Source organism: Hirundo rustica, chromosome 6 (assembly GCF_015227805.2).
Source record: "Hirundo rustica isolate bHirRus1 chromosome 6, bHirRus1.pri.v3, whole genome shotgun sequence".
In the NCBI taxonomy this organism is placed as follows: domain Eukaryota; kingdom Metazoa; phylum Chordata; class Aves; order Passeriformes; family Hirundinidae; genus Hirundo; species Hirundo rustica.
The window spans coordinates 32,473,507-32,500,400 of NC_053455.1; the positions used below are offsets into that span (position 1 = coordinate 32,473,507).

At 38.9% G+C, this 26,894-nt stretch overlaps 1 protein-coding gene across 12 annotated transcripts in view; it reads right to left on the minus strand.

Annotated features, from left to right (window-relative positions):
* The window catches only part of GPHN (gephyrin), a 275,747-nt gene extending 257,756 nt beyond the window's left edge, over positions 1-17,991 (minus strand). For all 12 annotated transcript variants that reach the window (XM_040066711.1, XM_040066708.1, XM_040066703.1 and 9 more), the window contains exon 1: positions 17,864-17,991. In XM_040066711.1, coding sequence (XP_039922645.1) covers positions 17,864-17,927 — 64 coding nt within the window. In that variant the 5' untranslated portion in view covers positions 17,928-17,991. The remainder of the gene's footprint in view (positions 1-17,863) is intronic.
* Positions 17,992-26,894: the final 8,903 nt, after the last annotated feature.

The following is a 26,894-nucleotide window of genomic DNA, read 5'->3' on the forward strand; positions in this document are numbered from 1 at the left end:
ATGCCTTAACTCATATATTACATTATACTAGTTCTCTTGAAATTCTTTAATAATCAACCATTTTTTTACATAGTAAGCTACATTTGAAAAGTCAGGCTGGAGTAGCCGAAGTTAATTATGAGTGAATTCAAGCTAATACAAGAATCCAAGTTTATTTCAGGACCTCGCATATCAGTTGAGTGATGGCTCTTGTCTTTAGAGACTTAAAAACTCTTTTTTTTTTTTAGCATGTAGCCTATGTAGAATATAAGTTTCAAGACTATCTCTTTACCCGAGCATTTGCAAAGTACTTATGTAAATAGAATGTATCTGCATAATGTATAAATAAAAAGTAATGTATTTTGGCAGAAAGAACTTCATGCACAGTAAATAACGTTATCAGTCACAACCTAGTATCTGAAATTACATCTAATATAGAATAAATCACTGAACTGTGTCAAGCTGTGAAGTACTGTGAGCTTTAAATAGCTTTAAACCACATCCTTACTCAAATGATCTCATTTGGGCACCCAGTGAAAGGATTTTCTTCAATTACATTCACATACAAAATTTTTTAAAAAAAACAGTATCTTAAGATGTATCATCAATGCACAGTAATTGATATTAGAGAGTTGTGTAACAGCCTAGGGGAACATTGCAAACATATTATATTGACTTAAATGGAACTTTCAGTTAGAATGCATACTTTCTATTTTCCTTATGAAGGAAACTCCTTGAAAGTATGGAAGCTGAATTTCCATTTCTGATTCCATTGAAGGGACAAGAAAACGAGATGAATCATTAAAGCTTTTCCAGCAACTACAAAAACTTAACACAGGAGGGAAGTAAAAATGCTACTCACCAATTGTAGAAAAGCCCTTAGCCAACAATGTAAACAGACAAAATATGCTCATAAAAGTATTTCTTCAGCCTAGAGGATGTGTACCAGATGGCAAAACCATGCAGTGGGGCATTGCTTCCTTCCACTGATCTATAAATTGCCAGTATTCCTGAACAAAGGGGGCAGATGGGTTTGCAGAACAAGCTATAAAATTTCTTATTGGTGTTTTTTGTCTGGCAGAAGGGCACATACAAAGGAAAATTGGATTTTTCTACCTGTCTGGCTAACAGGTAGAAAAAAAAATGCAGCAGAACACTGAGAGCAGCCTAACAAAATCTACTTTCTACAAGGAGATGACTGGCTTGGTAAATGGAGAGCAGTGGATATTGTCTAGCTTGATCTCAGTAAGGCACACACCTTTCCCTCACTTATTAAACTGCCTTTATCTCAACTGATGAGTTTCCACACTTTTGCTTCTCTAATTCTGTCCCTCATCCTGCCTGGGGGCAGTGAGTAAGCCTCTGGCTGGGGGCTCAGTTGCTGCATGGGGTCAACCCACTACAATATCCTTTAGTGATTTCTTTCAATTACTTCTTTTGTACTGCATTAAAGCACATTCTCCACATATATCCTCCTGGACAACAGACCACCAGAAAGATCACTGGCTGCAAAATGAAAGGAACACAGGAAAAAAAAAAACCCGTCTTGATAGAAACAACCATGGTCAAAAGTGGTAATATTTACAAGCAATTATAGACAGAAAACACAGTCTTCTCATAGCTATGCTAATACAGGAAAGATGGACTGTGGGAAAAGCCTTTCATGGAGCTACCTATGAAGTTGTTCAGGAATGTGAGGCAAAGTGGAAGAAATGCCTTGCCATCTGTCAGATTTAAGAAAGAAAGAAAAGTAAGAAAGAAATGAGAAAACAAAGGTAATTACAACTGTTGACATGATAACCCGATAGCAAAATCCTGAGATTCCAGGAGATGTCAATTCAAAGCAGGTACAAATAAAAATGTTCCAAGAAAAGAAACATTTCACATTTAGTAGAAATTCTGTTAGAAAACCCTCAATCTAGTTGAATTCAAGAGGTTGATTTTTTCACCTAACACCAAAAATAATCTGAATGAGATATATGATGTATTTGATCAAGAAACTCTGTATCAAGACACATATATCCAAAGGAAAAAAATAAACAAGAAAACAACACTGCTGAGGAAGATTTCAGTATAACCTGTCATGTTACAGGCAACAAAAGATATTACAGTCAGTCCCAAAGGAAGTATGCCTTTGTCAATTCACAAAAGAATAAAACTTGCACAAGAACAGAAATAATAGTAGCTGAAAAGTCTTTTCAATGCAAAAAATTGCAGAAAAGCACTAAAAAGCCATTTCCAGTATTTCTCCAGCACAATCTACACCAAATACAAAGATAAAAAGTCAGACATGGAAGAAAATGACAGCAAAGGAATCTGTTGGCATCACATCTTTATCTTCCATTGTTTTTAAAGAAGACCTAAAGTTTTTAATGCTTTGTTCTCTTGCAGTCATTAACAAAGTAGTATGCTCAAGAATCTTGCTCCATGGTGAGGAGACTAAGGGGGGAAAGGAACTGCTGAAACTCTTGTGAGTACTTTCCCACTCCTCACATTTTTTCAAAACTCTTTTTTTTTTTTTTAATCAGTTGTAATAGGAGCTATAATTAAATTCTGAAGCCCAAACAAATATCAAGTTATTCTATACAGGTTAGTAATAAAAAGTAATTAAAATAAACAAAATCTAATGGTCTCCTGAAGGAAGATGAGACATGAGTAAAGCAGGAGATTCACAGATTAACCAGACATCATCAGAAGTAGCACAATTATTTCAAAACCAGGAAGACGATCATTCCGTAACAACAACAAAAAACAACAAACAAACAAACAAACAAAATCCTACAGACACACAGCGTATGCTTTCATGAGCATGATTAAGTGAATGACTGCTAATTGAGTTTTGGAGCACTATATGTAGCCTCAGGTCACTGACTCTGAAACTGAAATCAACGGTCAATGGGATGCGCACAAGGCCACCAAGTGTAATTGTATCCACACAATCTTTCCAAAGAATATAATTTCTGATTTTGATAAAAGTACACTACAGTAAAAATACAAGTTTTGAAGGCCTGGCAACAGTATACTTCTCAAATACATGGACCACTAATGTCTTGGCAAAAGATCAGCTTTTCTCATGCATTATTAGCAAAAGAAAAAAAAAAATCCCACTTTCTTTACACTGGCAGAAACTTGTTCCCTTCTCTACTGTGTGGGCACAAGCATTTACTCATAGTAAACTGCAAGAAATTCACTGAAAGCTGGCTTGGCAAAACACTATCATCTGGATCAGTTCACATTTTGTTCACCATATATCGGAATAATTTTGCTGGGATAAATGAGAACTCATGGACAGATGAGAGCTCTAGGTGGGATTAATTTCAACATTAATACAATGGAGTAAAAAATGGATTAATAAAGAATTGCTAATAGATTTGACACTTGTCAGCTTTGAATAAGGCTCAGTGAGGGATTTTTTAGGAGAGGCTATTGGGATTATAAACATCTAGTATATTTATTTTATTACTCTAGTCTTCTCATAAAAACAATTTCCTAATTTTGCTCTTGTTAAGCTTTTCTAGTGAAAGGGATGCTTGCACATACCTACGGATGCATAATCCTTAAGTGCACAAATCTTTTTCCCTGTTGAGCTTGTCTGCTGTCCATTAACAGCCTTTACATCTCATTTGTATAACCTCAGTCTCTCCATTATTTGCTGGAAGCTGTCCTTTATGATACTGTTTTGATTTTACATAATGTGGTTATCAATTCCTTCTACAGTTTCTTTTTCTGACACTTTCTGTAAAATTCCATTATTATTATTATTATTAATCCTTAACTTTTTTCCTAGCTACACTGTTCTTGTCCGTTATGATTGCTTTTACAGTGACTACAGCATTTCAGTATTTTCTGCTATTTCAAAAATCACATTTCCACTACAGACGTACACTTTAATACTGAAGGTGTTACTTACATTTGCAATTGTCCTGGGGTGACTGTATGATGCTTGTGTCCCTGTCGTCTCTTCTGTTTATGCTGGATATTAAGTTCTGCACCTTTAGGACTGGTTCTGAGAGTGAAGGGAGGAGGAGAAGCTGCAGTTTGTTTGCAGGAACTGCCCTCGCTCCTCCGCATTCTGCCCCTGGACTGTGCTGTCTGCGGATGGACAGCGAGAGAGAGCTCTGCTTGGCTTTTCAGTTCGTCCTATAGCTAACTGAGGCAGAGAAGCCCCCTGGAGTGCATTTTTTCTTCTTCTTGGAACTGTTAAAACCTGTTCTGGACTGAAAACCCAGAAAATACCTGGAGCTCATGCCTACGGCCCAACGGGCCCCAGGACAGCATTTTCCAGTGCCGGAGGGACTGATGAGAGACCGGGCAAGCTGAGCTACAACCTATGGGAAGGACTTTCTCAATTTTGCCATCTCTCTTCAGAGCAGCAAGAGGTTTTATTGTTTAATATTATTCAATTTTTATGCTTGTGAACACTTTGCTTGTTGAATAAACAGTTTTTCCACTTTTTCTCTATGGAAATTTTTTCCCAAACCAACTAGGGGAGGGGCTGCTTGAATTTGCTTTCTAGAGGGACCCCATTTGGAGGTTTCCTCCCAAAATTTGCCCTAAACCAGAACAGCCATTTACAAAATTTAGTTTAGCTAGCTACCTTTATCTCCAAACACTGGGTTTTGATACCCTGTACATAATTAGTAGCCATGGAGACCATGAAAACACACAATATTAGGCAAATGCATGGACCAGCAGGCTTCTGAGTCGCAGTTAAAGATTTAATTAAGTGCACATGGTCCACTGACGACAATTATACAACTAAACTATCTATTCTCATCTTTACAGCAGCCTCTCCCCCATTTTAAGGAAATATCAAGAATCTCAAAGCCTGACTTACCCAAATAGTTGATGCTTTTGACTGGCTATTTCAGTTACCCCCATCAATCACATGGACAACAGTCCCCTCAAGAGAAAGGTAATGACTCTGTTCACATCAGCAAGAAGGTATGCAGGGCAGAAACAAAATTCCACGATGATCTTGCATGTAGATGTTTTAAGTAGGTGGTAAACAGACAGATGTCCAACAGAAGAAAAATAAGTCAGTAGCACATCACCTGCCATTTAGTATATATCAGGCCAGCAGCGTCAAAGTGAGGATAACAGCTAGACTGAGGTAGAGATATGCTTGGAAAAACTATACTGAGCACAAGTAAGATGACAGATTGAACGGTGCCAAAGAAATCCCTCAAGAAAAAGGGAAATCAGACCTGGCAAAAATGTGTCACTTCTTTTAAAAATTACTGATACACTATAATAAGTGTTTATCTGTGTATGTGTATTAATTATATGTTTATAGTCTTCAAATTAGTTCTGTCAGGCATACTATAGTAAAGATAATAAGTTAGAAAAACTAAATGTTAGATGTTTTGACTATTAAAAAATTAATGCATTCATAAAGTGACCTTATGTGCCTGTAAATGCATAACAGTGTTCACCTTTTCCCAAATTTAACACTGCAGAAATCTAATGTTCTGCTTTCCTAGTTACCTACTATGCAAGTTCTAAGATGTTCAGGGTCTTTGCTAAGCACAAATGCCTAGCACAACCTTCATACTCACCTACTACTACATGAATCAAGATCTTTACATACAAAATGGAAAAGTATATCTTGACTTACCCTCTCCTCAAAAAAATTTCCTGTAATAGGCAAATCCTTCCCTTCCTTCACTATGTTTTTTTTTTTACTGCTTGTTATTGAGCAGAAGCAGTGTCTTTGCTTGTCCATAAGGACAAGCTAGTAAAAATACCGCCAAGAGGACACCTGGCCTGACAAAGCAATAGTTGCACGAAAGGAGGCAACACAGCCAGATAAAGGAGTGTCAAGACTACAGAGAATTAGCACATGATTACATTTGCTTGAGCTGTGTTGAGAAAACAAAAGTCCTACCTCACACCTTCACCTATCCCACCCGTACAATACAGCTCGTTCCTCAAACTTGCCAAGTTGATTCAGTTTGCTCTGGCTGCAGAAAGCTAATTTCTCAAATGAAGAGCAGTTTTCCACTAGGTTAGCCAGTTAAGTTTGTTTTGCACAGAGTAAAACAAACATGGCATGACAGAAGACAGAACAGAATTGGAAAAAAAACCCCAAAAAACAACAATAGAGGTAAAAAAATTGTCCGTCTTCCTCACCATTCACCTACAGGAGCAGAATTCTGCAGAGCTCAGTGCTGAACCAGATCACGTAACTGATTCAGCTCAAAAGGATCCTTCTCTGGCAGGGTAATTTTCAGCTGTTTCAGTTCCCTGCCTGCACAGCCACACAACAGGTTATGCCAGCACAGCATGGCAGTGAACAACAAGAGTGATGATAGAACCATGCCCAAGATTAAACCTGGACAGAGTCTTGTTGGGTTCTAAAGCACTGGCCACTTACAGCAGACTGCATGGTACACCAGAAGGGAATTCTCTCAGTAACTCACCTTGAGATGTAGTGAATGCAGGAAGATAAAATCGCTGAAAAGGTGCTGCATGTATTTTCCAAACAGACAAGTCAGATAGGTACAAGGGGGGCCTGCTCAAACTAAAGATTAATTTAAACATGCTTTTCCTGTCATCTTGTCAGCTGTAAGTTTTATAAAACTTTCTACTTCCATGGCTAATTTTGGACATTTGAAATACTTCTACATACTAGTGAACTTTACTTTGGGCTACCTTAAGTTAAGAGTCATTTTAAGGCTAGTTAGCAAAAGACATTTCACTTTCTCTAGAGTATTCAAATATTCAAAGGTTATGCCCTCAACTACATCACCTTCACAAAATGCAAAAGAGCAATCCAAGACCAGTATCTTCCTGGCCACCTTCCATTTCTAGGAAGGTCTCCTTATGGCTACCCACTGGAAGATCCCTCTGCCATGAACAAGATTTTTAAGAGGCACACACAACCCCATGGAGGCAAAAAACAGTGTGTCTGTATTAGTTTCTTGTGCTTGGTTCAAGAATCTGGCTTCTAAGCTGTCTCCTGAGAATCTCCAGTCACCACACTTCGGTTCACACTGCAGAGAAGAATCAGAGAATAAATGTGGAATTCGCTTTGGACAAAAGTAAATGAGATGCACTCCACAAATGCACCTAATGCACTCCAACAATTACTGAGGTCACTCCATGGGTTCTGAGCTAATGTGAGGCAAAACACTCAACAGTCTGCAGGTGAAGTCCCCACTAGTAACATCTGTATCCCTAAAGCAGCAGTCCTTGATATCAAAGACTTTACTTACATTGAATGAAACCACAAAAGGTAAATTAACCTACTGAATTACAGTCAAAAGACTTATGTACGTACAGCACAAATTTTTTTTTTTAATTGCGTACTTATTGAAGAATTGAGAGGGTACCTAATTAACCAAACACAAGGAATTTCTGCATCTATCTGAGGGGGTTTTTTTTTCCTGCAATGGCTGCTAGTTGGAATGTCAGCATCTAGGGGGTATTAAGTTTAAATTTATACTCTGAAGGAATTAGAATATATATTTTACTATTGCCTCAAATGGCTCCAGGCTGATGTTTTCCTAGCATCTAAAACTTTGAAAAAGCTCCTGAATGTGCCCTAATCATTAGCTACTTTCTAGATGCTAATGAGAACTCAATCATTCATTTTAAAGTAGTTTTCCTCAGCTTACTTTTCATATGCACAGATGAATTTACTTTCTGGATGCTGAAGCACAGGTAGAACATTTTTAGCAGGTGTTTGTTCGGTGCAGAAAAAGGTTCCTAGGAATAATCTGAATGTGAAGACCTGCTAAAATTATTCTGGAGTATGTTAAAAGCTAATGCTATTCTGGTATAAAATACTGAAAATTATTACTATTTCACATCTAAAATCTCCCTTATGATTTGATGAGTCCTCACAGCAACTTACACATAACAATAATGGAATACAAGACATGCTATCAAGGAATTAAAAGATTTTTCTAATATTAAAGATAATCCATGATGTCCCAGTTTAATGCTATACAGAAATTTGCCTTAGATGGCTTTACAGAAAGATGTTCCGTTCATCAAAGCACTCACAGAAAGTCTACTTGAACCCTTTTCCAACAAAACAATGGTGAAATGACAACCAGTATTTTCTCTAATCCTCTTTGATCAACTGCCAAGCCAAAGAGAAAAGTCATGTACTGAAACCATTGTGCATAAACTAGAGCTATACCCTTTGGAATAAAGCAATAGGAACAGGCAGGTGAGCTTCCTTGAAGCCTAACAATCACAGGAAATTCCTCATCAGTTGCTTTTTTCAGCATTTGCTTTTAGCATGAACTTCAGATTTTCCATTTTGATTTTTGATGCTTAGGAAAAAAACCTGAGTGTCACTCAGGTGAGAAAGTCCTGCACGCTGGAGACACTGGTAACAGCTTTAATTCTTACCATGCTGGAATTTGACTGTTAGATCAGACCATAAGGCTTGACAGCTTACCTTCCTACTGTGGAACAGAGCACATTCCTAAAAAATAGGTATGAGAATAGCATTAGGTTCTGAAACATCAGATTCTGGAACAAATATACCCAACTTGAACCACATACATCCTACTAACACAATCATTCTCAAATTTTTAAAGCTTTGTGCCTTGCCTTCTTTCCAAAGAATTAAGTCTTACAGCACTACCCTGTAGTCACATTTACTTGAAAAAATTATGAGATTTCTCTCAAAACTCTCAAAATCCTCCTCAGCCTCCTGGTTTCTTCTACGTGTCTCTTACTGGCTTCTTCTTTTCCTTATTTTGTTAAATTAATGCCATAATAAATGTCTGCATGGCCAGAAGGATTTGGAACCTCTTGTAATAGGAGGTTAGGAGGGTAAGAAATGCCCCCTGCAGACTTTTCAGTCTGCTTGATTACAGCAATCATTTAAAAAGCCTACCATCAAGTACATTTTACAAAAACTAGAAGTACTTAGATTTAGATTCAGCTAAAGCTAGTAGCTATGGAGTTACACTGTATCTGTCAAGGGAAAGGAACACCACTAGAGTAACTATCTAAGGAGGAATTCTTTCAGGACATCATAAAAATAGGAAAAAACCTGGAGACTACAAAAATATTCTCCAAAAACTCCATTTTATATACGATTAATTTTATATTACCCTCTTTTTTTTTTTTTTTTTTTTTTTTTTTTTTTTTTTTTTTTTTTTAAATTATTAAATCAGAGCATACCAGCAATGATGAAGTTTTAATCAGCAGGAGTTACACCCATAGGAGCACCTGTTGCAACTTTATCTCAGCATCCCTGAAGCTTTGCGTGTATTATCTACAGAAACACTTTGTCCTTGCACTCTCTTTTAAAGGTGTTTCACAACCTTTTTCCTCACTATGCTTAATTTACAGCTTATTTCTTCAAGGAAGTTGATTTTAAGGAACCTTGATTTGCTGTAGGCTTATTTAATGCCTTGCCTTGGGTATTCACACAACTAACAAGAAAAATTAGGCTAAAAAAAAGGCGGAAAGAAGTACACATTCCCTTTAATCTTATGTTTTGGGTTTTTTCTTTTTTTTTCCCCTGGAAACAAAAAGCACTTTTCTCACCAGATATGTACTTACTTTAGGCATCTCACTGCCTTCTCCCAGTTTTTTTCTGAGGTGAAGTTTCTGACAGGGAATCCATAGTACGCCTCTGGTTTCTCACCATCTACACTGCTATGTCACTACTCTACAACATATGAAAGAACCATGTCAGTAGGAAACTACATACTATCTGTCTGAATACCTGGAAATCTTCTTCCATAAACATACTGCCACCCACACTCTCCTAGGACAGGATTTGTAAGTACCTAGTAGGATACATGCATACCCAAAAACATCCTCTCTTTGGCAGTCTGATTTGTCTTCCTAATCCCATGAGAACTGTCTTAAGAAGGGGTAAGAAATAGCAGTGTAGAAGTGTTTTGTTTTGCAGAATTCCTAACTAGTACCACATTCAATGTTTCTTCAAGAATTATTGGATAAGACTTTACAGACTTCATCTCAAGTCTTGCTATCTATTCCTTTCTAAGTGGCGCATCTCACGGTATCAAAAGCAGCTTGATAAGAATAAAGGGAATTTCCTTTTTTTGAATGATAAGCAAGGTCTGGAGGTCCCAGAAGCCTTTCCCTTCTGAGTCAGATCTGCAAGACACTTTACTGCCATTCACTTAAATTCCCAAAGAATGTATATTATTTTTCACCCATAGAACTTGCCACAAAATTATGCTGAATAAACAACTTACTTCCTAGATTTCAGCATGAATTTAAATCCCCTCCAGCACACATCTTAAAAAAAAAAAAAAAAAAAGCACCAATAATCCCACCTCCCAACAAATCCAAACTATAACACCTGGGGGAAAAGAAGCCAACAAAAACCCCAAAAGCCAAACAAACAAACCCACAAACCCAAACAAAACCACACCATATAATTTAACATATACTTTAATTTCTACTTCCCACTTTTAGATCTCAAAAGTCACATACGACAGCCAGGAAAACCAACAAAATACATGCATGAAAGGTTTTTTGAAGGAAAAATATTCCACATAAATTCCCTACAAGATACAGGACAATGAAGAAAAATAACAATTTCATAACCCCACAGTAAGTATTAAAAACACACAAAAATTTTACAGTTGAAAGCCCAAGTGTATTCTGCTTCTTCACTTTCTTCACTTTACTACATAATAAGTGATATAATTAGAAAAGGAAAAAGTAGAAATCTGTATTTCTGCAGTTGTGATTTTAAGTACATAAGCAATTCTTAATATATTTATTTTATAGGTCTACTTATACAACCTGTATGTTGAAAACATAATGAAATGTCATAATACATCTGGAATTATTAAAATTACTGTTCTAGGTAACTCATATATAATGGTAAAATAATGTTCAGTCAGTTCTTGAAACAAAAAACATTTTACTGCTCAAAAATAGGGTTTGTTATACATAGCTATTCCCTAACCATTCAAGTCAAACAGTAGAATGGAAGTCTTGTTTATCTCATAATACAAGGAACAGACAATGCATTTTATTCCTTGCAAAACATCATTCACCCACATTGTAACAGGAGGATAGAATCCTGTTTTGCAGGATTTTGCAAAATGTACACAGCAGATTATTCTTAAGGGTTTATGCTAATTTTTTTCCACTTGACAAGTTAGGCATAAAATAGGCCTCAGTAAATTAGTTTGAAAACAAAACAAGTAAACACAACATCACATACAAATCTCCTACTTGCAAAATGAAATTTTCTAAGATAACTGCCTAATTAAGTCTATTTTTCCCAAGCACTTTTTTATGCAATTACTGTTCTTTTTTCATTTTAACTTATTTTTTTCAATTGTTTTGTGATAAAACAGAATAGCAAAAGGCTATGCTCTTTTTTTACTGATTAAGAACATCCCACAGGAAAAAGGCTGCTACCTGCTCATTTGCCTTATGGTTATTACCCTCTTGTTTCCCAAGGACACCTTTTCCAGGCATTCTTTTAAACTTTCAAGAAGAATTCTGTCATACATAACACTACAAATATAAGACCATTTCAGTGTAAGATGCAGAGAGTTGAATTACTGCATCAACATATATGAACAGAATGTAAATTATTTCTTTTACTTAATCCACACTTCAAGACATTACAAATATCTAACAAGAACTAAAATTTGTTCTCGTTTTTAGTTATCATCATGTCCTCTTGTTGCATAACAATCTCACAAATTGCAGACAACAGAACCTATATTTGCTTACCTACAAAAAATCCAGACTGCTATACCTAAATCAATATTAAAGGTGGAATTCTGTGTCTGTGTATCAGAATTTTTTTATGCTAGACTCTCCAAAACATGGCCTGATGATCACATATTCTCTTACTGTCCAAATAACAAAGCCATCAGACCAGCTAAAGGTTATCCCAGAACCAAGCTGGTCCTCACGAAATTCACAATCCCTAATTTTTAAGATAAAAAACATGAAAAGTTTTCCTGCAGTACAGGAAAAGGAGACAAATATAAACCTAGAAAAGTAAATGAAAACATTCTGTAATGGGTATGCTCTGTGCTGCTAAATATGAACCACAGACATGGAGCGTGGGTGAAGATGGAAGTCTTTCAAATGGATTTGTATAAGTAAACTCCAAATCAAGAAACACTGAGTACACAAGACTTCTTACACCTGATCTATAAAAACACATAAAATTCCAAATTAATGGCCATTTCTTACGCAAGTAGATATTATTTCCCAACTATACATGTATGTTTTAATCCCTTTCTTTAGATGCTTTTAGTTTCAGTGTTTCTACTTCTTCCCACTCAAAAGAAACAGCACTGTAGCGAGCAACTTTAAGTACAAGAGTCCGCTGTATGAGAGATATTTCAGCCACCTATTTTTTTTCCATACTGTACACTAAAAAATGGGGGTGGGGGGAGGGAAGCAAGGACTTTCTTCCTCTTTAAGTTTAAAAGGTAAAGCACAGTTAGACTACAAAAAGGAAACGAGGTGATTTTAGTGATCACATTCATGAGACTAAAGCTTATCATAGCCATATAAAAAGTCAAAAAGAAGTGCTTTTGTGAAGACGTGCAGCTACAAAAGGCAAAGAGTGAGATCTCCAAGTTTCTATGGATAAACTCAACAGTATGACAGTCTTACAGTTGAGAAAGATGAAAATCAATGTTACTCTGAATCCAAAAGTTTTAATGGAAGCACAGCATTTCTCTAACTAAGGCTCCCAGGAGAAGCCACTCCCTTTAATCTATGTTTTGAAGATAAGTGCCCAGTAAAGTGTAATTCCAGACAGAAGTCAGATGACAAACAAAAAACTAAGCAACTTCAATTTAGACAATTAGTGCAATTTAACAATAACTCCTACCAAACCTAGTGTCAGTCCTCCCCCTTCTACACACATCTCTATAAGAAAGTTTCCCACGAATTCCAAAGCATGAACAGAACCACCATCACTAAGAGATCTTGCAACTTGTATGCTATTAATGAAGAGTTAGAGGAAAGTCATGAGGAGGTACCTCATAAAATAGGAGAGAGGCATATGACTTTTTAGTTGGGAAACAGGCAGCCTATACATTTCTAAAACAGTCTGACCAACATATAGTGACAGCCTAAGTACTTTGTTTCCCACATTCCTCAAAGATAATTTTTACAAAACATTCATATCTCTGAACTTCAGATCTGCCCAGGCAACCTTTTTGGTTGCAATTCTCAAGCAGATAACGGCCCCACCATCTCAGAAGAAAGCTTGCTTCCAAGTGATACATTCAGACACCATGTCCATGCTCACATCATTTCAACCAACTATGGAGTCTCAGACATAAAGATACCGCTGTAATCTTTCACACTACACGGTTATGGGAGACATCAAGGTCTGAGTTACACATGCAGAAATTCATTTGTCTGCTTTATTGTGTAGGTTTATGGTAACAGCTATCATTGAAAATGTTTTAATCTTTACACAGAGGAAGAAAGGAAGAACAATGTACCTGAAGAAAAATTTGCCTAAACCCCTTGCTCCCTTTATGAAAGGGAAAGGCTGTACCACTTTTAAAGCAATACTGTACACAGTAAAACTATCCTGAAAATGAAGTTAGTCTGAGAGCTTTTTCCTAAACAAGGAAGAAACATACCAAATGAGGAGCAAAGAAAGGAAATGGTATTTATGTCTGGTGATGACTTTCTCACAGACCTGCCTCAAAAGCAGACAAACTAAATGAAGAGCTCTAGGCAAATTAAAATCTGACAAATTTTTATCATAAATATTCTGAAAAAAACAAATGTGTAACAAAATCTCAAGTTTTGGACAGCTACATTACATGCTTACTGGAGAGAAAACAAGAAGAGAGGCAAATAAGAAAATAATGGGGATGGAGAGGAAAAAAACCACAAAATAGAAGCAACCAGAGAGAATGAGAGTCTGGTTTTTTCCATTGGACTAGTGGAAAGGGCAACTCAGAACTCTCTGGATGGTTCCAGTCAAGGGTCTGCTCTAGTCCCTGACAAAACAAGAAAGGTCACAGATTATATAACTTTTACCAATGACACCACCAGTGAAGGATGACCTAATATTGATTCAACTTTGGCCAGAGCACACCGTTTCTCCTCTTTTCTAGCCAACTTCAACGTAACAAAATTCTGTACTTAGTACACCAGGTTCAGCAACCTGACACCACTGGTAACTGATTAACAACTGTTATGTTGGAGATATCCCAAACATGAAAGGCTTGCAACCTTTGCAAGGGGCAACCAAAGTACTTCTGTACTTGTTTTTTACTACGGAAGCGCTGATGCACAACAATACATACAGAGCATGCATAGAATCCAACCTTTACTGTAAATGTGGAGATCTCTCCTCTTTTTCATTTATCTACCCCTCATTTCTTGTTTCTCTATGACTGTTTCCGTTTTAAAAGAAGATATCCAGAACACGCAAATGACAAAGCTTTGGATATTGTTAGTCCAACTCTGTTATTCCATCACAAAATCTCCCAATCTGATAGTTAGCATCACAGCCTTTTAAAAATGTATTTTACCATAAAAGTAACCTCATGACAATATAATGCTAAAGTTCTATTAGTAGCTCATGTACCTGTACTACATATCAAAGGTAGCAGAAGGAAAACCTAGGTTTGGAACATAAGTGGGCAGTATCTTTAATCTGAACACTTCATTAAACCCTGGTGCTGAATATGACACTTTCATGGTTCCACAAATTAAAAAAACTTCTTGAAATGATAACACGGAGATTAGACTTCAATTTTCTATCCACAAACAGATGAGGCTTCCTATGTGCATAAGACATAACCCTCTAGTTCGCAAGTTTCACCGTTTCGTAATCAGTCAGTTGTATATTTCCTCCTGTTTCAGTAAATAAGCTTAACTCTACAACTTTATATATAGAGACTGAAAAAGAAGCATGAGTGTCATCTTCAAGTCCATAGAAGCTGTATACACAAAGTGGTTTTTTCTTGATTTCAGGAAAACAGTTCTTTCACGTTGAGAAAAATGTCCAAATTATGGACTCTTTTCTTATCATTGACTTTTAAATAAAAGACTTTGACAGTTCGAATATAAGAGAATTTAACAAGAATTTTTTTGTAAAACAAGCCCAAGGTGCTACACTCTGAATAAATTTGCATTTGAACACAGTTAAGTTACGTTGGTAAACAATAACCAAGATTTCTATTTCTCTCATCCACTGTCCCTGTCCTAATTTGCCACAAGTGAAAAAATAGGCATTTGTTCCTAGATGGAAAATAGCAATACATACACAAGCAGAGAGGTCTAACAAGCAAAACCAAATACAATAAATTACTCAAAACAAAACTATGTTATGAAACAAAGCTTTATGACAAACATTACTCACTCTCAATACACTCTGGAGCCTTGTGCACCAGTCTCTACAACAGATAAGAACAAAAATGTGCTCAAATAATTTCTGTATGTCCTCATTTAAAAATAAACATACAATTTTACTCCAAATTAATTCAATAGAATTACTCCTTCCAAAGTAAATTTAAATTCCATCTGAATATGACCATAAGGTGCAGTACTGATTATTTTCTAAACTGAGTACACCAGATCTAACAGGAGCATAAATCTATATGCCTGAGCTGATAAAACCACAAGTATATACTGCTAAACAAACAAACATATACCTATGACCTTAATTAGAAAAGCTAAAGGAGTCATGTTATGTTAATTATCTAATTTCACATACCTAACCTTTTAATTTCTACACTTATTCCTCCATACAGCAGCAATTATTAGTTCAAGAACCAATTATTAGTTCATTTCTATGAGAAAAATTCAGAAGAGTTAATTTTTAAATTTTCATAGCTGAAACAGCAGAAACAGCTCGGGGGTCCAAATCCCTCAAAGTACAAATAATCTCTTCCCATGTTAAAGAAGGAGAAAATAACAAGGATGGAAAAATACATGCTACAACATTTTATTTCATATTTACAAACACACACAAAAAGGGGGCTAGGAAAATTGTAAGAAACCAAGGTGTTTCAAAACCTTTCAAAATGGTAAAATAATTATTTGCAAAAAAATTTTAGCCTGGAATTCAAAACAATTACATTAAGGGGAAAAAACTAAAACTGTTCTGTTTGGTTATGCCTCTTGGCTTTCCTCTAAAAACAAAATACTAAAATTAGGCCAGAAGCTCTACTCAATGAAATTACAAATTAGGATACAAAGTTAAAAGAGTTTAACAATGATCAAGCATGACTTACAGCACAAAGTAAGTGTACTCTGAAAGATTATCTGAACCTATAGAGAGACTAAATAGTTATTTAAATTATTATAACACCATATGTGCCTGGTACTGCATTCTGGTATCACTTACACATGAAAATTATTACAACTCTCTGATCAAAAGAAAATAATAACCAAAGTTAAACACCATGAAGTTGTACAAAATATGCAAAGAGTGTTCTGTTAGCACTCCCTTCCCACTTTAACTTTTACAATAATAGGTAGTGGCACGCATGTTCTATCCTTCAGAACAAAGGGAACAAACCCCTCCATGTGACTTTTGCATGTGGTCCAACACGCTCTACCCATATTAAGGATCTGACTGCCTGGAATTTGAAAGCAACGCTAAGGATTTCCACTTGTATATACCGTGCCTTTCTAGCGGTTTATCGTCACAATCCCCTTGCGGCCAAGCTCTTCCCAGGAAGGGAATGAGGTGAAGGCTCCAGCCCCGGCGCCATCCCCCGCTCCCGGCAGCGGGATCAGCACCCGGCAGAGGAACAGCGCCGGGGGCTCCCGCGGGCTCGGGCCGCTTGTTCGGGTTAACAACACCACTGGCGGTAATAAACAGCTCCAGGGTTAACTCCAGGCCTCCTCTCCCATCAACGTCCCCTCTCTCACTCCAAGCATCCTCCTACTCCTAAGCGAGCTCACAACGCTGCTCTCCGTGAACACTCATGTCTTCCCAGGCTCGCGGTGAAACCCACTGAGCTCGACGCCTAAAAATTTCGCCAAAATCTCTCGCCCCTTCCGCGCACCGAAACGGCGCTGACGCCCGTAGGCACTGGAACCCCTCGGGGCTCCGCTCCTGGCGCGCCGCGCGTCCCCCGCTGCGCCGAGCTCCGCGGGGCACCGGGATACCCGCCAAGACCCCGGCAAAGGAACCCCCAGCCCGTCACACCCGTGCCGGCTCCGGGAGCGCTTCTGTGCAACCACCGCAGGTCATGTGCCACGGGTTTATTAAAGGATCATATCCGCGCGCTGTGAGCAGCAGCATCATAAATGCCCTCCTCCCCCTCCTAACAGAGAGCACATAGGCACAAGCATCCCCACCCACCCCCTCCCAATTCCCAAAGTAAAGGCCAGGGAGGGGGAGGGGAAGGAGCCATCCCAAAGAAGCCACCGTGCGGAGCGTGCCGCGCTCGGGCATTCCCGCGGCCGGCAGCCGAGGCCGCCTCCCGCCCGGGGAAGGCAGGCCCGGCACCTGCCGGCCCGCAGCCTGCGCCGGCCGCCGGCTCCCTTCTCCGGCGCCTTCGCACTCACGGCTCCGCCGCGTTCGGAGGAAGCCCGGCCGCGTCCCGGCCCCCCACCCCCTCCGGCATTCGCCCACCCGCGCGTTCCGTCCCCTTCCCGCGGGTTATCGCCGGGTCAGTCCCCGCGGCTGCGGCGCCCGCCCGCCTGCGGCAGCGCTGCCCGGCGCCGGGCGGCCCCGCTCACGCTGTCCGCCGGCGGCCGGAGCGCCGCCCCCACGCCCCGACCTCGGCTCCAGGCTTCGGGTACCGCACGCACGGCGGAGGGGCGCTCCCTGCGCAGCGGCGCCGCCGCCGCCGCCGCCACGGGAGAGACAGACGGCCGGCGGGGCGTCCCGCGGGGCGGCCTGAAGCGCGCACCGATCCGCGGCCGCCCCCCGCGCGTCCCCGGCGCCGTGCCCGGCGCGGCCCGGTACCTGTGAGGACGCCGACGCGGATCTGGTGGTCGTGGTTCGTCAGGATCATCCCCTCCGACGCCATGTTCGCGGCGCAGCACCGCACTGCCGGGGGGGGGGCCGGCGCGGGAGCGGCGCGGGCGCAGAGGGGGCGGGGCCGGGGGTGGTGGGGCGGGGCCGGGCCGGGGGCGGGGCCAGGGCTACGACGGCGCGGGGGGTGCGAGACTAGCGCGGTGCGCGCGGCGCAGGCATCACCAATCCAGCGCCGAGAATCCAGCCCGGCCCTCGGGATCCCTCGTACCGGGGGACTGGCAGTTCAATTCCTGAGACTCGGGAAAAGGGGAAAAGACAGATAGCGAGGATGGAAGTGATCCCCGCTCTTGGTTAGCATGAAATCACAGACCTATATATTCGATTAGGTTGGAAAAGACCTCTGTGATCGTCGAGTTCAACTATGACCAACCTTGTCAAGTAGACCATGGCACTGAGTGCCACATCCAGTCTTCTCTTAAACACCTCCGGGGACGGTGACACCAACACCTCCCTGGGCAGCCCATTGCAATGGCTCATCTACGTTTCTGTGAACGATTTCTTCCTGACGTCCAACCTGACCCTCCCCTGGCGTCTCTTAAGACCGTGTCCTCTTGTCCTGGCGCTGGTGGCCTGGGAGAGGAGGCCGAGCCGCACCTGGCTGCAGCCTCCTTCCAGGTGGTTGTGGCAAGTGACAAGATCACCCTTGTCTTCTCCAGGCTAGAAATACAGACATATAATTTTCTTCACACCAATTTCCTGCGGCTAAGCGAGGTGTTTTTTCTACCTTTCCAGGCCTCTTCTCTCACCTGCAAGCCCTTCCCCTTTTCTCTGAGACTAAAGCTGTTGGTACACAGACAAAACAACAGTTGTTTTGATAAAGCAACTTACTGTCATTTTTTTTGGTCTTTACTTACGTGACATTGGACATCTTCAGGAAGCAAGTATTTAAACTCATTTTGAATGAATATGTTGGCAAACGTCTTCCACATTTATTAGCACCATCATCAACTACAAAAGATAACCTATTCTAAAATTCTAGTCCCCTGACTTTAGCAGAGCTTTATATTTTTGGATATTCCTCTTGCATTTTCAGTGCTATCTTACTAATAGCGGACTCCATATTAGTCTCCTTTTGGCTGCCTACTAACAAGCAATTATTGAAAGGATTTGTAATATTCATATACATAAATGAACCACTTCAGTTTTCTCCCTAGCATATCACTTTCTTAGATGAACAACTGGCCCCAAAAAAAAAAAAAAAAAAAAAAAAAAAAAAAAAAAAAAAAAAAGCTGAAGAAATACCCTCTGTCTATGGGAAAGTCGCACTAGTAGCACTTTGATGGGGTGGTGCAGCAGCACACGATATCAGTATTTCTGTATTGGCACAGCAGTTGCAGTGTGTGCAGCCACAGAGACTGAGAATCCAGGCTCCAGGGATCTCTGGTTATGCAATGGTATAATACAACATATGTGGGTGGGTGTAAGCCTGAACCCAAAACAGCATGGTTACTGAAGATATACTGCATCGCTGGTGCTCATACTGCTGTTCCCTCACAGGTTCAGTCACTATGTGTTGAATATTCTGTTGTAGACAAGGCAAAATGATTTTTTTTTTTTTTTTTTTTGCAAACGTATCTGAAATTATCTAAAGTGCAAGCAAATTGCTTAACAATTTGTAGCTTCCTGCAGAGGATTCTCACACCCTACACTAAAAACAGTATTGTTTATTCAGAGCATCTCAGTCTCCCCATGTAGCCTGTTGATTTGTTGCTCTTGTGGATGGTAGAGAAGGAGAGACAAAATTCAGATTTCGCTGGCAGCATTAGGTTATTACTTTCTGACTTATAAGTGCCCTACTAGAGGAATTTGTATGAGGTTTTTTTTATAGAAATGTAGTAGATGATGGTATTAAAGCAACAAAATAAGTTTACAAAAATTTAAATGACTGAGTAAAGAAGATGAAATTCATAATAAGGGTTTTGCCACTGTGATGTGATGTGAAAAACCTTGTAAGCTAGATGGTAGATGCATAATAGTTCCAGAGAAGGTTGCAAATGGGATGATGTCCTGCAGTCAAATTTGTGACAGAGTAAGAAAACAAGTGTGTATAATGCAGAAGCCTTTTACTGCAGGGATACATTCTAGGTAGTGTGCTAGCAATCCACACTCTAGTTCATATTGACTACCCAGGGAAAAACAAGTTTTCCTCATCAAGGTCAATATGAAGCTGATAGTCACATTTTGTCCTGGTCAGGTCAGAGTTGAAGTATAACTCAATTCAGTAACCTCTCAGCAAATTTTTTTACATTATTTTGTCTGCCAGCTGGTAATTATCAATATCCCTCTCTTAACTAAAGCAGTGCCTTTCCATCACCCTGGCTCTGCCAGCCATGTTTGTTTCATGCAGTCTACTGGGAAACATAGCGGCTTTCTCAGTTTATCATGAGCATTACCAAATTACATCTTTTACTCATTTGGGGAAAACAGTTTGAGCAGACAGGAAGTTCCTGTACTAACTTACTAACTTCCATAGTTAACTGTAGAAATCTTAATCTAAAAAAAAAAAAAAAAAAAAAGCCTTCAGTATGATTACAAGAATATAGTAGTTTGTTCTCTTCGTTATAGTGTGGGAAAGGATTATTTAAATTCTCATTGAAAGTTATCAGAGACACTTCATATTTAGAATAAGTATTCAGTATAATTTCTATCGGTTTGTTGTCATGTAGGTCTGATTCTTTCTTCAGTGACTCCTTCACTATGATTTCTTTCTTCTGTTTTGTTAACAACTGGTTGGACATTTGGATCAGCAATGGGACATGACTCTTCAACTGTGTGCCGTTGGTGCAGGACGTGCTGAAGACATGAAATAGCTGGTTTAATAAATCATTAATCAAATTAAAAACATTTTAATTTGTGTCACTGGTGCAAATCCAAGTAAGGTCAAGAGACTAGCTGGCTCAATGATTAAGTAATAGGAGACCAAGTTGTACCTCCAGCTTATTTATGTGAGTCTATAAAGAGTCTGGAAACTGAGATATTAAAATAAAAGACTTTCCAATTCAGCCATTGTTTTAGAGTCAATCTGTTACAGGTTATTATTTCTGATATGTTTAAATACTCTGTGTTGATTTAAAAATTTTGAAACAAAATTAGTATAAACATTTTATGCATAGCCACTGATATAGCACAATATTCATCACTCTAGAAGAAGGTGCAAGAGGTGATTTCTCCAAACAATCCCTTTTCTTGGGCAAGCATCTAGAGAAAACACAGAGCATGGACCATATTTTAGCTATATAAGGTTAGAAAACTATCTAAATGGCTTAGTGGCCTATACCATAGTCCATCCTTGCCACCTGAACATTGCCAGAAGCCTCCTGAGAATCCTTTCTGGATTTACACCTCCAGTCATGAGTAGGAACCCAATATCAGTGATTGTCCTAAATATTAGTGGGAAGGAAAATGTGTTTTGCTTACAGTAAAACTTAATTACTCCTTGCATTGCAACAATATTTGCAAGGTCAAATTTGTCTATTAAGCAAATAACCTATGTGAGATTACAAGATAAGAGAAGCTGTTAACTCTTCCACTTGGTAACGAACTACATCACAATTTTCAATAGGGGCTTTTGCAGCAATGACAGGCATATGGAAAAATCCCAAGGAAAGGTGGCCTTGAGAGACATCCATGCATACTCTCTCCCTCCCTGCCTCCTCCTACTCAGCTGCCTCCTGTGGTGCAACTTTTGAAATGGCACCATATGCTCTAGGATACAACCTCACATATATTCTTAGAAACAACAACATCTGGAAGAGTGAAATTTACTGAGCTTATATGGTATGACTTTGATGACTGTGATAGTGACGACCATTTGAGTTGCCTCCAATTCAAACACATTGCAGCCTTTTTCTCTTTTACTCTCATACCCGGTCAGACCAAAAAAGCTCTTCTTTTTCCATAATCTTTCCCGTGATAAAGGTTATAGCAAAACCCTGTATTTATCATTATTTAATGCACAAAGTAGGTCCTGTCTTTATCTGAGATCGTCTTTTCTTTATCTAAGATTTCAGATGTTAACTGTTTTGCTGGTCAGTTGAGGAAATGTTTCTGTCTCCGTGAGTCTTTAGAAAAGAATGTTCCGTAGATCTTTGTCCAGGACATATTCGACCACTGTGGTTTTCTGTGTTATGCAGACACACAAATTTTCATCCAGACTTTCCCAGACAGAATTCAAGAAGACCTAGGCAGGGAAGTTCAAGATTGAAGTATATCCTCAGCACGGTAACAAGGTTTGAATCCATCTCTAGAGGAGCAGCGGAGGTCCTGCAGATCCTGTGATAAGGATTATCTTTTGATTCATCATCGTTATCTTTTTGTCCATCATCCATTGATCTGGTCCTGCTACTTTCTTGGTCCCACCTTGAAAATGATTCACCAGATATTATGCTATAGTTATTCTAATCTGACAAAGTAGGCTTTTCTGGAATAGCAGTACACTAAAAAAGGGTTTCCTTTCTTTTACAATAATTTAGAAATGGGGCCAGCCAAAGGCAGTGTTGATGGTCCCAGGTTCCAATTCTTCTGGGTCACTGCAGCCCTTATTGCAGTGTACAACCCATAAGAGAATAGAACCAAAGCCTTTGAGATAAGTTTGCAATATGTGTGACATCTGACTACAAATGCAGCGCCATTGATTCACTACTAGCATGGGTGCCTGACAAAAATAAATGAATCTTAGCGTGACTCCATGAGTGGTGTTGACACATTCAATTGTCTGTGCTTCGTTTGCTGCAAAACAGTAGCTATTTTAGAAAAGCATTTGATGAGTTTAGCATACACAAAGAGTAGACAGATTTAAAAGACATCTTACTGGAACATTTTATTTTTGAGATTTCACTTTGACAAAACTGCCTCATTAAGGACTTGGATATGAAAAGCAGGAAAATGCTTTTGGATCTCATGTAAACTAAATTCAGAATTCTGATGAGCTGAATCAGTTCTTTCCATAGATTATTTTCCTTTATCTCTATTTCTCCTCTTTTCCATGTAAAAGATGACATAAAGCCTTAAGGTACCTCAATCTTGATTAATGAGCAAGACGACTCTAAACAGTTTGAAATAAGGGACAAGGAGGAAAGAGAATGTAAGTATTTTGAGGCCAAATTAAATTATAGTATTTTGGAATGAGCTAACCACAAATGATCATCACCTGTTGTGGCCAAAAGTGAAAAAATTACGCTCGCTTCTACAGGAAACCTTGCTCTGTGGTTTGCTTTGACTTAGTAGAAGCATTAAAACTACTAGAATAGTTTTTCTAAGGAAGAAAAGGATACCGTATGGCAAAGGGCAGCTGCAGCCTCCTGCCAGCTTGGCTGAAGGCAAATTCACCAATGTGCATTGTCAAATATTGGGTTTCAGCTCTGAACAATGTGACAGCGGCTTTCAGAGGGTTTATACATCTTCAGACATATGCAACTATATCAACAAATAAAATTCATGGAAAAAGCAGGTGGCCATGCCCTCTCCAGTCTTGTTAATCCTGATTTAGGTAATTTATGTAATATTTATGTTATAAAGTGGTTGGCTTGCAGTTAGATTGCCTACGATGGAACACATGACACTCATTGTACCCACAACTTTTACCTTTGTTCTTTGATAAAAAATAAGTCTTGGAAAGAACACCCGTTATTCATGTAGTAACCCCATGATTGATGCGGTCACTCTGCACCTTTGTGGGTTTGTTTTCCAGAAGAGTTCTTGGCTCAGCTGTGGCTCAAGCCTTTACCTTCTTTGAAGCCTGTTCCAAAGTACTGTTGATTTCTTTAAGGGGCCGAGTGCATCCATCACACCCAGAAAATATTTATTTATTTATTTATTTATTTATTTATTTATTTATTTATTCATAGACTCTGTCTATGAAACTAGTCATGTGCACTATCTTTGATGCCTAGTCAGTGATGGTATGAGAATATTTGGTGCCTGTTCCTTTTCTTAGCGTTTGGTTGGTTTTCTGCTCTCCAAGAACAACATCAATACCTTATTTGCTGTTTCTGCTTATACATCTTTGCAATGTAGACCGGAAAAGAAGGTTGCCGCTTGTGTGACTACAAAATAACCAAGTGACACAAATTACACAGTACATTTGCAAGCAATTTAACGTAGTCATATTAAATCCAAAAATATTTTAATATCCATCCTGTGTGTATTTTTAGGGTTTCATATGTATTTGGTTTAGACAGGGCTAAAAATAGTTGGATATGCTTTGTAGTAGATCCCTTAGTCTTGCTCTAGAACTCTTTCTTACCTTAGCTTCATCTCAGATGCTTCTTAAACTTCCAGTATAGTCATACTGTTGGTATCAATAGATTACTTCCACAGCTGATCAAAGTTCAAGCAGAAAAACACATAGGGAAAATAAGCTTTCCAGTAAAAAAACTTTCTTTTTTGTCTTTGCACTTCCATGATAGTCTTTAGTCCTGTATGGACTTATCTTCCATCTGTCATTCTGCACAGCTTGTCTGAAATGCTGGTGTAAGAGCCATTGCCTGAGTATCCAGGTATATCACCATCAGTGTATTTGTCCTGATGGAAGATTAGCCACTATTAGTCTGGTGTTACAGAGGGGAGGGTAACAGAGCTGCTCACTGCATCACAACCAGCTGATGGATTCTGTGGTATTATGGTTTCCTGATTAAGGATCTGTCAGAGTCTCCCTGGCTCCTGCTGAAGCAGCATATGGACACTCATTTGGGTTTCACATCAATAGAACGACAAGACATTCAGCTGGGACTGGAAAGTTCAAAAGTGTTTCAGCTCTCCAGTCAAACAGTGGCTGAAATCTGGGTTTAAATCTACAGCTTCAAGTGCGCCAGGGAGCAAGCTGTCAGCTGTTCCAGACATGTAAGGCTCCCAGGTCCTTCTTGTTTACAGAGTTTGTACTTTGAGTAAGTAAATAATTACTCTTAAGCCAGAAGGTGAATACCCAAGCATGACAGACTATTCAAGATATTAACGAACTCACCTGGGAAAAGAGGGACCTGGGTTCTAATCACAGTTTTAATCAACATTTAATATAAAACTGGAACAGAGACTAGAAGTAGAGTGTTTCTGTTTCCAGATCCTTGCTTCTAAGAGAACCACGTTAATGACCTAAATAATTCTTTTCTCTCTCCCCCCATTAAATGGAATCCTTCTTGTCCCTTTTGAAAATGGTAACATTTCAGGTTGTAGTATTGCTGTGTCTAAGAGATGGGATTTATAGCTGCAGGTGCATTACTTCTTCATCCTATTCCACTCTTCTTGTCCCCTACAACCTCTCTCCACACCTGATCCACACTCCTCCCCAGCACTGCACGCATCAGACTGCTCTATCAGCCAATGCATTTCACTCCTATGGCAAAAATCTGTGCAGGATTTAATATGGTCTGGCAGAAAATTCACTCACAGATGGGTCTGAGGAGTGCCAGAGACAGCGCAGCAATCAGTGTGAATGGGAAGAAGGGACCAGTTGAAACCTGGAAAGGGGAAACGATCTCCCGCTTTGGTTTCTTTTATTGGTTTGCAAGACTTCATGGAATGACATTCCAAAACAAGTGGATTGTTTAGGAATTATGGGGAAAAGGTGGTATTTCTAACTACACTCAAAGTCTGCATGGTCAAACGCTTGTTCCTTTTAGCCAGTTTTATTAGAAACATTAGTATTTAACCACTTCATACTGAAATTGTTTCATATTTAATTGCAATATTTTAACATTTTTGTCTATTTTTCAGTGGCTGTAACTGCTTATCAAATTTGAAACAGAGGCATCACTTGCAATTATATTTTAAAACATGTAACTTATTCATATAGAAACAGGAGTTTCAAGAATTTAGTTAACAATGTGCATATTACCTCTGTTGTACAATTCTGATGTATCAATTTTTGCTTGTATGTTTCAAAATGTTTAGAAATGACTGAGATTTATTATCTGTCTTTTAAAGATGAAGAAACTTAGTCAAAACTTTGTGTGTCCAGAAATCTTCCTTCCCAGTTCAGTAGTTGTGTCGCCAAGCTGACCTAAAACCCCTTACAGACGGCAATATATTGGTACTAGGAGGACCTTTCTGAATGTTTATTATTATTAACATCATCATCACTATTATTATTATTGTTGTTGTTGTTGTTATCTCCAGCTGAAACCAGGACAATATTTTACTACATTGTCTCTCTGAAATTGAAGAAACTGCAATGTCATTGTCAATTTCCATTTTGGCTAAAAATAATTTCTTTTCAGTCTTACATACCACCAAAATAATGTCATTTTTTTAGTTCTTAACAGCAGAAAGCTCAGCCTGCCTTTCAACGTCAGTCCTACAATTTCCAAATGCTCACTATGTAGCAGTGTAGTTTGTTTCTGCCAGGTAGCCTCCTCTCTGATAAAAGAAATAGCATCCCAACACCCATCAATGTAGCAGATTAGTCTCCTAGAGCAAGAATTTGTTTCAGGCATTTACACAGTACTGTTCATTTTACTGAACAAGATATTCCCAAGCTACATTTAGTACAGAATTTCCCAATTCTTTATATCAGATGAATTAACTCCGCTTCGTAGTTTAGTTGAGTATTGGTTTTTTGGGAAACCAACAGGAAAACTCTCTGCTGATACAGTGGAATTTTATCCTTTCCACCTGTTCTTTCCACTGGTAAATAAAGCCTGTTGACCTAGAACTTCAAATTCAGTATTTAAATATAGCCAAGTAGTTAATATTTGTTTTACTTAGGATTGCACATCACTATTTGAAAATACACTTTTCTTAACCACACTTGAGTGCAATCCTTTCTTGAACTAAGTTTTGGAAGAGAATGTTTACCATTAATTTTTTGTGTATTTCAGGACAATATCTTCGTACCTCTGCAAATTCTTTTCTGTCTTCAGTGATTAGGCTGCAGTATAACTGTTAAAAACTGCCAAGTATAGAAAAATATCTGTTTAGTAAGTGAGACCTCAGAAGGATTTTCATCTTTATTTTGTAGAAACAA